This window comes from Hesperophylax consimilis, chromosome 14 (genome assembly GCF_061612785.1).
Source record: "Hesperophylax consimilis isolate HC1 chromosome 14, BYU_Hcon_1.0, whole genome shotgun sequence".
Classification (NCBI taxonomy): Eukaryota; Metazoa; Arthropoda; class Insecta; order Trichoptera; family Limnephilidae; genus Hesperophylax; species Hesperophylax consimilis.
This window is the reverse complement of record NC_142849.1, coordinates 1,326,218-1,340,754: the sequence shown is the minus strand read 5'-3', so window position 1 is coordinate 1,340,754 and position 14,537 is coordinate 1,326,218. Positions and strand designations below refer to the sequence as shown.

Below are 14,537 nucleotides of genomic sequence, written 5' to 3'. Positions count from 1 at the left end.
GACACGGTTACTGTGTACTTACATTAAATTGTAATGTAAAAAATGTAAGCACTGTTAAGGTTAATTATTTCATCCATATAAACAAGGAAAGTACAATGCAAGCGTGCCTGCAGAAAGTTTGAAATGTAAAACAATATAATTCGGAATTACATATTACTGTCAACGTAATAGTAGCACCTCGTAATCGTTCCAATACAAAAACTCCTCAATCATAAGTGCTCCTAAGTCACTTAGTCTCAAACAAAGCGGGAAGAAATTATTCTCAGACACCGAGAAGGGGTAGACAAAACAGCTTTGCTTGCAATAAATAAAGTTTGAAAATATTTCTTCTTTCAAATGATGTTAAAAATTCGAAAAAAAATAGTTTTTTTGGTAAACTTTTACTCACAACTACCGTTTTTAATACGCATTAAAAAAAAACTTTGATTCAACTTAATGACGGCAAAGAACAACTTTTTGCGTTTAAGATTTTGGTGTGTGTTGTGTAAATTAATATTTACGAAAAAATATTAAATGAAAATAATATGTCATTAAGTTAAATCAAAGGTTTGCTTTTTATTTATTTTTAAACGCGTGTTAAAAACGGGAGTTGTATGTAAAAGTTAATCTCTTTTGTTTTGGAGATAACACATCAAGTCTGGAGGTTACAATCGATCAGTTATTAACAGTCACCCAGTTAGCGAAACGTTTCAAGATCTAATCTCAATGTTGTTTTTCTAAATGAATTGATTAGACGATGTTTATGAATATGGTTTAGTCAAAGCCAAGCTCAAAATAACTAACTGATGTGTACAGAATAAATTGCAAAACATAAAAAATGTTATCGATTACGATATAATCATCAAACAAACCAAGGTATCGCACTCCGCATTTTCCATCAAAAAATGTTATCGATTACGTAACAATGACTAAACAAACCAAGGTATCGCTCTCCGCATTTCAGTGGTTTTTAGTTGATGCACTCGATGCATTGCTTTCAGGAAATATTGACGGATGGAAAGTTTATATCCAGAATCGTGTAAATAATCATTGGCATAATCGTGACATTTTTTTCCCTGATTATTAATAACCGTGTGGAGTCTTCTCTCAATAGAGCCAATGCTACAATACAAATCAATATCAAGACTACAGTAGAGTAGTAGACGTAGGCGTAGGTAGTACGTCTACTACAAAATCTCGAAATTTTCCATATTCGTTTCCAAAGAGCCATCTTAAAACCTTCTCCCAATTATATATTTTTAGTGATATATATATTTTTAGCGTATATATTTAGCGAAAGCTCTTAGAACTTCACCAAAATTCTTGAATCTCTTATTTTCACTTTGACCCAAACTTTACTACCTTTAGTTTTTCGGTTGTTGTTTTACACACTTATTTTTTATTGTTGTTGCACATCGTTATTTAACGGTTTTTATTTTTATTTTTTTATTTGTTAATGTTTAAATGTTAACCCTCTCTCTATTTTGTACATTTAATTATAAATAAAATAATGATTTTGTTAACAATCGAGATGCCTAAGTTTTTCAGAAAAATGAGATACAACCTCAGTGCAACATTAAAATTTTAGTGACATGTTTAGAAACCTACATCAAAATATTAATCGTTTTCGTATGTTTTCCAGCGGGTTCTCAGTAGTGGCTCCAGAGGCAGCAGTGCCCGGGAGGACGACGGCCGTGCTAGTCACTCTACACCAGCAGCTGCCTAGGAAGCCAGTGAACGTTACCTTAAGGCTGGAGACACAGGCCGAGGGGGGGGACAACGAATCCACCATCGTGGCCGTCACCTCCAAGACTATCTATGGTAAATACACTATAACATATTAAGTTTCCAGCGGGTTCCCCATGGAAAGTCAGAAGCCAGTTCAGTAGTTAGAGCAGAGCCCCTGCAAGTCTAAGGTCCTGGGTTTAATTCCTTGACGCAAACGTTTTTTTTTTTTTTTTTCTGTTTCAAATTTTCGTTTGAGAGTCGCTAATATTGTCTGTAATGATTAAGTGATTAAGTATTACAATTTGAGGTTTTACTCACTATGTTATTCTAAAAATAAGATATTTTAAAGCTCCACAAGTTATGATGGAATGCAAAAATTAAATTGTTTGCATTTTAGGGCGCTAAAGAAATAAAATGTCATCAAGAATACTAATATATGTTGTCTGTGCGTTTTGCTTAGTTATTGTTCAATGAATTCAAATTTGCTTTGAAGTTAAGTGTCATTTTCAAAATTGTAACTGATTTTGTGAAGAATTCAGATAAGCGATAAAGTACCTAGCTATATAAATATATCAATGTTTGAATACAGTAAACAGATAATCATTTTAATCGTAATCTTCTAGATTTGTACTGATTATCACGAATTCAGACAATCATTTGGGTTTTCACAGGTCTGCATTACCTTTTAACAATAATGTTTTCATTTGATTGTTGAAAATGCTATTTTTCGTAATTTACTTTAAATGTGAATTTATAATGAGGAATGCCGAATAAAGACAGAAATTCTAAAATTGAACAATATTTTACAAGATAGCATTTAAAGGGAATAAGAACGATCGTAAAACCAATGAGATAATAATAAGAGTAAGAACTTTAATGCATTACCAAGAGAAGCACTAAACTTGAATGTATTAGGTATTCATCTTGATGGATGATGGTGCTTTAATATTTATGACCATACTGGGGTACTTGAATCTTAGAAACAAAATACATAATATATTATACATGTCGTAAGGAGCTCCTGGCTTAGAGCGAAATCATATTTACATACGCAGGGCTCAGGCCTAGGAAGCGAATTCATTTCCCTGCGTACACTAATGTTGGCATAAAGGGCTTACCGCCCCCAGCTACGTGCATTAAACTGTGTTTTGTAGAACCTATATCTCTGTAATTACTCTTTAATCTCTGTGACATGCCTTCAAGTTGTCTTTCAGACTCCAAATTGCTCAATCTTTTGATCGAGTTAATTCTACGTAATCTGCCTTCATTTGGAAATCCAATATCAAAGAGCATTAGCGACGCTTGTAATGGAATAGGAACTTGCTACACGTCTTTGTTCGGAAACTTTGAATATCATAGTTACTTTAATACTGTTCTTCACGAAACAATTTCTCAGAACTTCTGCGATGTTTACTGACAAGTTAAACTGGAACTTAAATACTTGTTTTGAGCCTCGACTTCATCCGTGTAATTCCTAAACATTGAATTTTATTCAATTCTGGGAAAAGACTTTGCGTAAATGCTCTGGGTTATGAAAAAACTTATAAATTTAGGGCTTCGGGTTTATTATTCAGCCAATAACTTTATAACAGAGAACAACATGAAAGAATCTGGCCGCACGTCGGCAAACTAGGTATTTTTCCCCGTCTGCGCATTTCAAGTAACTTGTTCTGGCTCCCGTATGTTAAAAGCCCCGAGCAATATCTCCACCTCCCTCGCGGCTTCCTTGTTTACACGCGTAGGTTCCGTGTTCATATGCGTAGCTAAGTTGTGTTCAATAAGAATTTGTGTTCGTGTTCAAAGTATTTGTGAGAAGAATCAAACATTCTTATAATCTTCTCTTGGAAAACTGAAGCATAGACTGGGTTTAAATATCGAACCCATTATCTAAAAACCATTGTTTTAATCTTCTTATGACAATCGTGGAAAGGTGCTAAAACAATCAATAATAAATGTTTAATGGTCTTCAATTACAAAAGAACGATAATGAGGGTGACATTTGAATGAAATGAACTTCAGACATTCCTCTTAAAGTGAAGATTTTTTTTCTCCATTTTGTCAGTCTTTCAATCATCGTACGTGTAACAAAGGGTTATAAAAATATTGCCTAGTACCTATTATACAAAATATTAAGAAAAGATATAAAAAAACTAAAATATACAAATATAAATACATGTCTCATCGCATAGCTCTCTGTGTGTGCTAGCGAAAAAAATCGGAAGGTTAGAACACAAATTAATGTGTTCATTTAATATGTACAATACAATAATAATAATAATATTTGGATGATTTGTGTAGCGCGGTTTTTGTGCAAAATCACCTCAAAGGCGCTGTACAAATATAATACACTCTTACAAAGATCTATGTTATTATTAACTGTATATGGAGATAATATACAGTACCATAATTACCTTGTAAATAAAAATATTATTATTCTGACCCGTCTGAGAGAAAAACCGCCGCGCCGAGAGTGTGCGACTTTTTCCGCAAAGCTAAAGAATTGCATTAAGGAGTACCGCGTGTCTTTGCACTTCAGTACCTACAATGCGAATATCGAACATGGGCTCTAATGGACAAATGGAAAACCTTTGGTATTTTCAATTTTACTGCATGTTTATGAAGGCAATTATTGTCGTTTGGAATTAATTTTGTTTGTATGAGGAATGTGTCTGATTTTTTGAAGTGAAACTTCTTTACGCGCGTCATGCAATTTCGAGGACCGGAGTAAAACCGACTCATGACCGAAACGAAAATGCGGGTACCCCCACCACCGATTAAAGTTCATTTGATCTAGTCAAAGTTTTGAAGTAACATATAAATGCTTCTTAGCTCATCCCGACAACTGGCGTTGGTGGTGTAATGGTCAGCATAGTTGCCTTCCAAGCAGTTGATCCGAGTTCGATTCTCGGCCATCGCACATTATTTTTTTGTTTTTAACGCCTTTTTCATTCAATATCTTATTTTTTAGTAGGTCAGAACATTTTTTAAAAGAAAATAATATTGCAAAATAATAAAAACACTTATCTCACTGTGATAAAACATTACTCCGCTAGAGCGCGCTTTGCGTTATTGTGTTGGATTAAAATTATTATCTAATCCGTATATTATGATAATTGTATTACATTTATTTAATTAATTTATTTATTTTGATAATATGTAATAATTTACAGAAAAAAAAATTAAAACTATCTCCCTCTGATAAAATATCCGTTCGCTAGAGCGCACTACGCGATCTTGTGTGGGATTCTATTTCTGTACATTGTACATTATTTTTAAAAATATATTATATTTTGGGTGTGATGTAGGTAACATTATAAAACATAACAAGCTCTCATATTTTCAGAACCTACATAATATAATCAATTTATGCGGCTTTGCTTACAGTTGGTGCTCAGCGTGGTTGGCTTTCAATCAGTTAAGCGAGGTTCGATTCTCGGCTGTGGCATTTTTGAAGTGAAACCTTGTTGAGGTGGGGGAGCCGCTCACGAAAGTTCTCTCTCTTCTCTTCTTTCCTCTCTCTCAGACACCAGCGAACTGCGCCACGCCAAGCATCAGCTGAAACTAGAAGTTTCACTTCTGTCTTGCGTAGGCTTGACACACCCACTTTTTTTGTAAAAATACAAGTTATGGTAAAAAATAGTTTTTATAAACAAAAAGTGACACAATACAGCGAATTAGAGTTTTAATACCGTGCGTTGTAAATATTTTAAGAATTAGGGAAAATCTTTTTCTACTTGACGATATCTGTAAAATTTTATTTGCTATATCAATCATAATAAAACACAATCGGTCTAATAACAACAGGCGTACCGTACCAGTAAAATTTAATCAGAAATGTTTGGTATTCAAAATGTACCTACGTAACACACAAAACATCCAAATGTCAATTAATTTATATGTTGATACATCGGTTACTTTTTGTAGACATACTAATTTGGAACAAATGCAAAATAAGCGTTATTCCAGATTTTTGCAGTTATGTAGTATGATGAAAACCAACTATTATCTATTGACCGGACCAGTTTTAAACAAACTCGTCATTACCAATATTGCTTGCAATGCTTGCATGCATACAATACAATACACTCAAAACACAATTAGGTTTTATATGGTACTAATTTTGTTGATACTTCACAAAGTAATTCCAACAAGGATATTAGCAGAAGATACAAAAATAGATATTATTTTATTCAAACTATTACTTTTTTATTATTTATTTATTTTTATTTTATATATAAATAAATTTATTTATTTATTTAAACGCCCATAGGGCTTTTACAGATAATAATGTACATCTTTATTTATTTATATATTTTTTTAATTATACAGATCTTATATCTTATATGATAAATATATGTTATACAAAATAATATAAGAAAATATCCGAGTTAACAAAATATAGGTACAAATAATTGAGATTAAAAATAGAGAATCTGCCAAAATCCTCCAAATCAATGGTAATGATTATAGGAAAGTATAAAAATAGTTTGCAGAGTAGTAGAAATAGTTCGCACATACCCCGTTTAATGTTTGTCAAGTTCATATTTGACATACAGATTTAATAATAATGTGTTTATAGGCTGATAGACATTCAGTACCGTTATTAATTACAAACAATACAAAACAAAATGAACCTTTGTCGGTCCAACTGGGAAGGATTCCCGTTTCAAGACAGCCAAATTGTGTATTTAGTACATAATATTCTTACAATGGAATGGCGATGATGTCAAAACAAATTTTGAGAACATTGTTGATTGCATTCGAAGTGACAGGATGGTTTCATTATCCTTGAAAGAATCGCAAAGATGTAATTTATTACATGTCAATTTGGATAACATTAGTACTTGCAATCAGAACAGTTCAATGGTTTCTTTCGGGACATCACAAGTCTGACATTCTTTCTATGGCATTTTGGAGAACATTTACAATTGTATGGTTAGAATTGCCACATGTATAAATCAGTATAAGACATATGAATCCTACAGTACTATATTCTTAGAATTTCTTCGGTGATAGAAATTACACATTACTAGACCCGAATATATGCCGTTTGACATATGAATTTTCAATTTTAAAATTTTGAATCTTTATTTATTAAATGGCTAGTCATTATTATACAGTAATCGAAAAAAACTGCGTAAAATATTCGTAAATTTAAATTTAAATAATAACAAGAATGAAGATCAAGTATTAGGAACAAAAATAACCATTTTTAAACTTGAAATAAAAAGTGACTTTATATCCCTACATAAGTATAAAATAGCATTTTGGAAGATAAAAAATAAAATTTAACATAATATTATCAACGCTATAATATATTTTTTCTATCTAAGTACTTAAATAATCACAAAAAAAAAATTAACTGACATTTTTTAAAATTAAACGATTATTAGTTCATAAGTTCATTGATACAATAATACTACGGAATTCGAAACATTATCTGACAGTGTGGATCTCACTGAGTACTTTTCCCTGCTGAAGCTCCATTTTAAAATTAAATGAAATTCAATAAAAATATTATAAGAAACAATAGAGTAAACAAATAAAACGATAAAGGCGGCAATGAAAAATATATTTATAAATCGGCTGTTATTATGAAATACGGTTCTATTTAATGAAGTGTGTATTGTAATGGTATTAAGTATTAGGCATACTTTATTTTTTAGTATTCTTTAAAAATTTTGTAAAATAGCCTTCATTGCTCTAATCCAACTTTAAATTTTGTATCTAAATTTTTTTTAGTTACCCTCGTTTTTTTAAGATTGTTAAGATTGCCTGGTATTTGTGGTGTCTTTGTGCAAAGCTTGTGAATACCGTCGAAGTTTTAATGTTTTTTTTGTACGCTGACCTGGCGAGAAGTTAAAATTTAAATTAGTTTTCTTCTTGAATTATTAATTTCATTAATTTTTTTTCGTTTAAAACCCACATGGCCGACATCATATAATTAACCTGAAACTGAGATCTAATATTCTGTGCACATATTTCCCAGTATGTTTGTAAGTCGGTATTGTCGTATTTCTATTGAGAGACGATTTTTCGGGCCACTGAAAACACGAGAGACGGTCTCACGAAACCCTTTCGATGAGAGTATTGCCTTAAATTTACAAAAAAGGCTAACGTAATTAATTATTTAAAAATAAAAGTTTATCAATAAATTCAACATAAATGAAGATATATTAAAGGAAATGAATTACTCGTTTGCTGAATGTTAATTGACATCGATAGAATTATTTTTGCTTTATTTATTGGATAAGGAACACTTGTGCCATAGGTCACCCCGAGTAGCTCGCTACGTTTGGTGATTCAGCAGGGGTACCAGGGGTCATTAGGTGAGGTGTGTTCAGGATGCGCCTGCCCGCCAGCTGCGTGTCGTGTCAGATCGGGAAAGCCTGATTCGGGGAGACCCTTTGATCTCTCCAACTGTTCTCTCGACCCATCTCCTCGCGCCGCAGCGGGAGAGATATATTTATACGTTACTCCTGAACACCCTAGATTCCTACTCACCCCTCTTACCTTTTTTCCCAGAACTTCCTCTCATGACCCTAAAAAACTTATCACAAACCCCCCACACAGGATGCTGCATATAATTTGGAGATGCCCAATGATGACATTATCTGAGGAAATTTATTTTCCTCAGGGCCTCCCGTGTGGTGCCAATGTAAAAAATATTTCTTATCCAAATATTAGGAGTACCACGTTCAGATTAAACCTTTAAAATATTAGATTTATTGCATGTCCGTGCAAATACCTATTTAAAATACTAGAATAAATAAATATTCTAGTTTGAATAGTAAAAAAAATCATTTTGGTGAAATCTCAGTAGAAGTGAACGTGTTACTCCCAGGGTGACTTAAAGGAGCATAGGGTGTTAGGTGTAAAACGATTGCCCCCAGCATCGGTTGTATCAGTAAACCTAATAAACCCCGCCCCGGGAGGGTGCGGGTGGTGCCAGACTGCTAGGGAAGGCTCTAAATACGCGAGGGAGGCTGTGTGGTTGAAGGCAGATGCTGTAAGCTTGAGGCTGTATCAATGGACCCCTATTCCCCTGTACGCGCAGTGGGACGTGCATTCGCTGGGATATTTGCATCTGCTGGAGTGTGAAGACGTTAATGAAAAGGTGCTGACTGCTGAAGAAATTGAGTCAGATTTTACTGATTTTAAATAAAGTATTTTAAGTTTTTTACAGAATTATGCAGATTTTCTTATCAATGATTCGTGACATGATAACTTCCATATCTTTATTATTTAAATTTTATGGGATTTTCATTGTAAATGCTCTTAGCAGGTGGAAAAAGGTGAAAATGTCAGTAAAATATTTACACGTATTTTTGTAGGCTGAATTTTTTTTTCACAGGTACTTTTTGATTTCAGAAAAACTTATACAAGGGGGGTTGTGTCGAAGATTTTTTTTAGTTTTAATATACCTCACGGGTATTGGGATGAGATATATGGGCATAGTTTATTATTAGATAGTTCAAAAAGTCAAGATAAATAAAGCCTTGTGAAAATGCTGTAACTCCGCAATGGAAGTTTAGTGGAATATATTTCCCCCCCCAAGGCCTATGTCATCTTTGAGAATGCTATGTGTATGTATTTCTTGTGTGGAATGTCTTAGTGGAATGTCCCCTAATAAAATGAAGAAGACGAAGTTCTGGAGAAAGAAAAGGGATAAGGGGTAGTTAGGATTCTGAGCGACAGTGTCTTTAGGAGTGATATACATTTTGACGGCCTCCGTGCTCGAGAAGTATTCGACAAGCTAGCTGGAGGTCGCGTGTGCAAATCCCGAGGTACGCACGTAAGTTTTATTTAATTAATTTATTTTATTTCACAAATTACTCTAATAATATAAATTACATTCGCGGCATGTTCCAGAGCGGAAGATACTCTCAGTATCGCCCTTGTGTAAGACCATTCAGAATAAAAAAATTGATTGAAATTATCAGATCTGAATAGCCAAAATCCTGTTTTTCATCTCCTTCCTCCCCCCACTACCTTCAGCCTCACAACATACAAAGTCTCAAAGGCTCTAGACGGTTGGTAGCAGTTGGAACTCTTGTGCGGTATTCACATAAACAAAATAAAAATAAAATACCACAAAGTGCTTTTTTTATAAAAAAATGTATTTCACAACATATACCAATTGGGGATGCCATGATTTCACACAAATAATAATTGTAATATAAATCCATCCCTCCCAGTGTGGTGTAAGGCGCTGGTCCGGCTGTAGAGGTCAAAGGATCTCCCACAACGAACTTCAAATCCAGCTTGCCATGCAGCTCCTCCTCCCACAAACCCGTACACCCCTGTTTAGTCATCAAATGTAGCGAACCACCATAAAATAAAAATCTGAATAATTTTGACAACTATAATGTAGCTTCCTTGTTACTTCAAATGATGGATAATTTCAGCGAGCACTTAATCTTAATATATGTATTGAAGTTTGACATGAAAATTGCTTGATGCATTAAATTCTGTCGCGCATCTTAAAAGTGCTTAATTCAATTTCTCGGGAGCGGCGCGGCGTCCTTTTTGACAACATATACACAGGAATAGTCAGTGAGAGAGACAGAGAGACAGATAGAAAGATACCCGATAGACTTCCCTAGTTTGTCAAAGTTTCCCCAGTCATCCCTTATTCATAAACACATTAGTCGAGCGCTCTTAATTTGCTGGTTCAACGGGTCCGCGCATTTCATTTGATCCGCTTCGCTGGGCCGTTCACACTCCAAGCGCACGACGTAATTAGATGTTCCCACTCCCGGCGCTCAATCGGAGGATAGCCGATCGGAATGCGAGTTTACCCAGGCAATAACACGCCTTCAAAGGATTTTTTCCATCTTCACAGAAATCTTCTAACTTTTTCAATGATTTTATTTCTTTCTAGACATTCTGATATTTTTTTGGAATCAGGAGACATAAGATTGTGGAATAAATTCTTTTATTTATTTAACCACCGTTTTATTGAATACCTTTTGGAATTGATTAGTAGGCGTAAACATTACAAACATGAAATTTATGAGTTGAAGGCTGTTGAATGTGTTTTTATAAAACTCCACGGAGATAGAGAAAACAAATTGTTTCTTTAATTCTTGAAAATTGCAAACAAATAAAACCTTTCTGACCAGGGACGTGCATTTTCATGTAGATATTTTTAGGGTTTGTAGATTAGTAAACGTGCTCCACAATATATAAGGAGAAATTATTGTATTGCAGATTTATTAAAATCTTTTCAAATTGTTGGCAATCCATTTAAAACGGGACTGCTGGCCGCTTCCTGCTATACTCATAGTGAATTTGTAATAATATCTAAACACGTGTCCATGCATCTGCGTCTGTCTTAATAATTATTCTGCTAGTCTTAAATTTTATTAAAAAATTATCAGGAAACCTATCAATTCATTCGTTAAGGGCCTGCTATTCCGTTTTTAATCGGATTGCGAATAATTTATTAATAAATTAAAAATCTTTTTTATGAGTAGGATTTCTCCGTCTAATATGTAGTCATCATATTAAATTTAGATTTTCACTATTTGACGCTTAAATATTTTATCTCGAAAAATGTATATATGTAAATGAAAAACGGATTAAGAGAGCAAAACATTGACAGATATATATATAATTGACTGAGTTTCTGTTTCCGTTTCAAGTTGGTGGCCGTGTTAGATAGTATGTTTTATCCCGCCAGAGTTCGCATTAGCGCGGAATCTGGTACGAGCTGTCCACTGACTGAAGAAAGTTTAAAAAAAGATTGGCCACTGCGATAGCCAAGTATGCATAGGTAATTCCTTAAGGTGTATAATTCCTTATTCGGAATAAATGTATGATTAATAATAAAGTAGGTAAGATTTGAAGTGCCTGAACATATATCTTACTTATTCAGGGAATATTTCGGTTGTGATTTACTAAATAAGAGAAAAATAGAAAAATATTGTTTTAGACGCGAGGTCTACCGATCACAAAACCACTAATGAAATAAAATTCAGAACTGAAATTGCAACGTTTTTACCAAATAAAATCAGATAAATTTCTGAAAAAAACTACCATCGCCACTGGTATCTGTGGAATTCAACAACACATTATTAGTATCTACGTTATTGAGGCTTTCCACGTATTTGTTCAAAGAAAAAAGCGTTTTAATCGTTCACTGAAAAATGATTGCTTACCGTTTTATATTATTTCAAATTAAACATTTACCAAGTTGGTAAACACTGTCTGTTGTTTATTCTGATTATACTTTTTTATAAGGATTTTTTTCTGAGCAGTGGTAATAAACTTTTGATTTATTAATTAGCGTGAATGTTTTTTTCTAAAGCATAAAACGAAGAATAGTGTAATAAAAATATATTTTTTTAATCATTTAGCTCGTCTATTTTTTGACATATTTCCTCGATTTTTCTCTGTTAATTTTTATTTCCTCTCCCACTAATTTAACTTTATTTTGTTAATAATGGTTAACAAATTAAGTTAATAATGACATATAAGTGCTCCGTTGTTATGTAAAAGCCGCATCAGCGTGTATACAATGTGTCCGGGAGTAAAGCACACAATCTTCGGAGGGTGATTATACAGGATAGTATTAAGTAAAAAAGGAAAATCTTTTCGAAATTTTTACATTTTATGGTAATATTCAGGTTAAATAGTTGAATTGATTATTTGGAAAACAATGTATTGGAAAAAAAATGAATTTCCGCAAGAAGTATTTTTACTTCTACCATCATGTAGAATCACCTCATGAAGTTTGTGCACTTTACCTCCGACACAAGTAAGTAAATAATGTTATTGTTTTACCTTTCGAGAGTGTTCTTTGACACCGTTTCAATAGATTGAAGTGAAAATAATTTGAAGAATTGGGGTCGTAGAGAAAAAATTTAAGGTTGAATGGAAGGCTAGAAATTTCAGTAAGGCTTAATAGAAAATAGGATATTAATATATTTAAAAGACACATCGTGGCAGTATAATCCATTATGGAGAATTTCAAAATAACCAATTTTGTAGGTTTTGGTGACTAAAATGCAAACACATTTTTTTAAAATTATTACATCCCGATCCAGTATGTCCATTCTGCTATGTGGGAAACATAGCAGATCATGGTGCCGTTCCTGGTTGTAGTTGTTTGGGACGAATAACGTATAGTATTCCAGGAGTTATGGGCTATCTATTAAATTATTTATAATTTTATACGCCGTTATTGATAGAGCCCCACTTTTTGACTCGAGACTTTGTGTACTGCAAATCTTCGTGATGCATGAATGGCGGGTACTCTCCGTGCATTCTCATATACAGGTATTGAATGAACTTTTTTTGAATCTGTTCTTATTTCTCCATGTATTTTTCCTGGTATGGGGCCCATACAACTGAGGCGTATTCAATTTTAGACATTATAATGCAATTATACATAGCCATCATCGTTTCGGTAGAATGATGTCATCTGCAATATTTGGTCTGAAAACATGTCTTTGTCATCAAAGTTCCCCTAGGTAGGGACCTAGGGGACTCTGCTGTTGACAATATATGTTTTTTTAATACAATAATCAAACTTGATAGTATATATGACATAGAGACACATTTCTTTGTATTAAAAAATAATTTATTTTCCTCAGCCCATGATTTGTAATTTACACAATCTTACAAATTGCCCGTTACAAATCTTAAAAATTACATTTGAGATCGTCAGCAAAAAGCAAGCAAGTAGCATATTTGAGACATTCGTGAATGTCATCAATTAAAATTATAAATAGAAATGGCCATAGGTTTGACCCCTGTGGTACTCCAAAAAATGCAGAGAATTCCCTAGACCCGTATCCGTCGATGCATACCTACTATCTAAAATTCCTTTAATATGTGGCAAATTGTTGACTCTTTTTATTTACATATACTCGTATATGTATATAAAAACAGAAGTATTGGGCAGCTAGGGTCGGGGTGGGGGGTTGTAAGTTATTCGACTGGGTAACCAGTGACGAAATGTGAAAAAAAAATTTTTATTTATAAATATTAAAAGAAAAACGTTTTATGATGAACACGTGTTCCGACATCATGATAATACAAAAGTATTTTACTAAAAATTTATTAGGAAACCTATAAATTCATTCATCTAGGGCCTGCCTTTTAACCAGATATCTACGGCATATATTATATGATATTCTTAATATAATACTTATTTTTTCTCTGTATAACGGCACAATTATTGTTTTTTTGGCACATAGATACGCTCACCCCGAACTTCTGTCAGTTAATCTTTTCAGTGGGTAGTCATAAATAAATGTTATTAATTCAGGTAAAAGAAATATAACCTAGAGCAAAGGACGAAAAAACATATTTAGAACTTATCGGAAAAAAGATTTTATTTCGGTGTGAAATAAGTATGTAGGCAACTGAGCGGAATAATTTATCCCACCATATAGCTGATGATGGATGACTCTCGCTAATCGCGTGTAGGAATACCCTTAACTGGGATCAAGGCCTGGTGATACCTAATACCTACCTAACATTGAACAATCAATCTTCCTAGTGCTTTTACTGGTAAGGTGGCTCTGATGAGCCATAAAATGATTATCTCAAGGCTCAGGTATCATTTACCTTGATTATTTCCTAATCAGAAAAGATGAGAATATGAGATTAAAAAAAATACGATATACTGATTGATGAATTGTTTTTAATGTGATTTTGTTTATAAAATATTATGTTTTCTTCATAACTATAAGGCTGTATGAAACTGTCTGTCTGTCTGAAATCTGTCAAAAACAGTAGTGGGTGCGGTTAGGTCATAAAATCAGGGCAGATATTTCTCTCTGTCTCACTGAAGAGATTAACTGTGCGTATTATAAGGG

The 14,537-nt window shown here is 33.3% G+C and overlaps 1 protein-coding gene across 1 annotated transcript in view; it reads left to right on the top strand.

Annotated features, from left to right (window-relative positions):
• Positions 1-14,537, top strand: part of LOC149417748 (C3 and PZP-like alpha-2-macroglobulin domain-containing protein 8) — a 445,592-nt gene that overhangs the window by 177,511 nt on the left and 253,544 nt on the right. Inside the window, exon 3 of the mRNA XM_089639401.1 lies at positions 1,622-1,800. Coding sequence (XP_089495527.1) covers positions 1,622-1,800 — 179 coding nt within the window. The remainder of the gene's footprint in view (positions 1-1,621; positions 1,801-14,537) is intronic.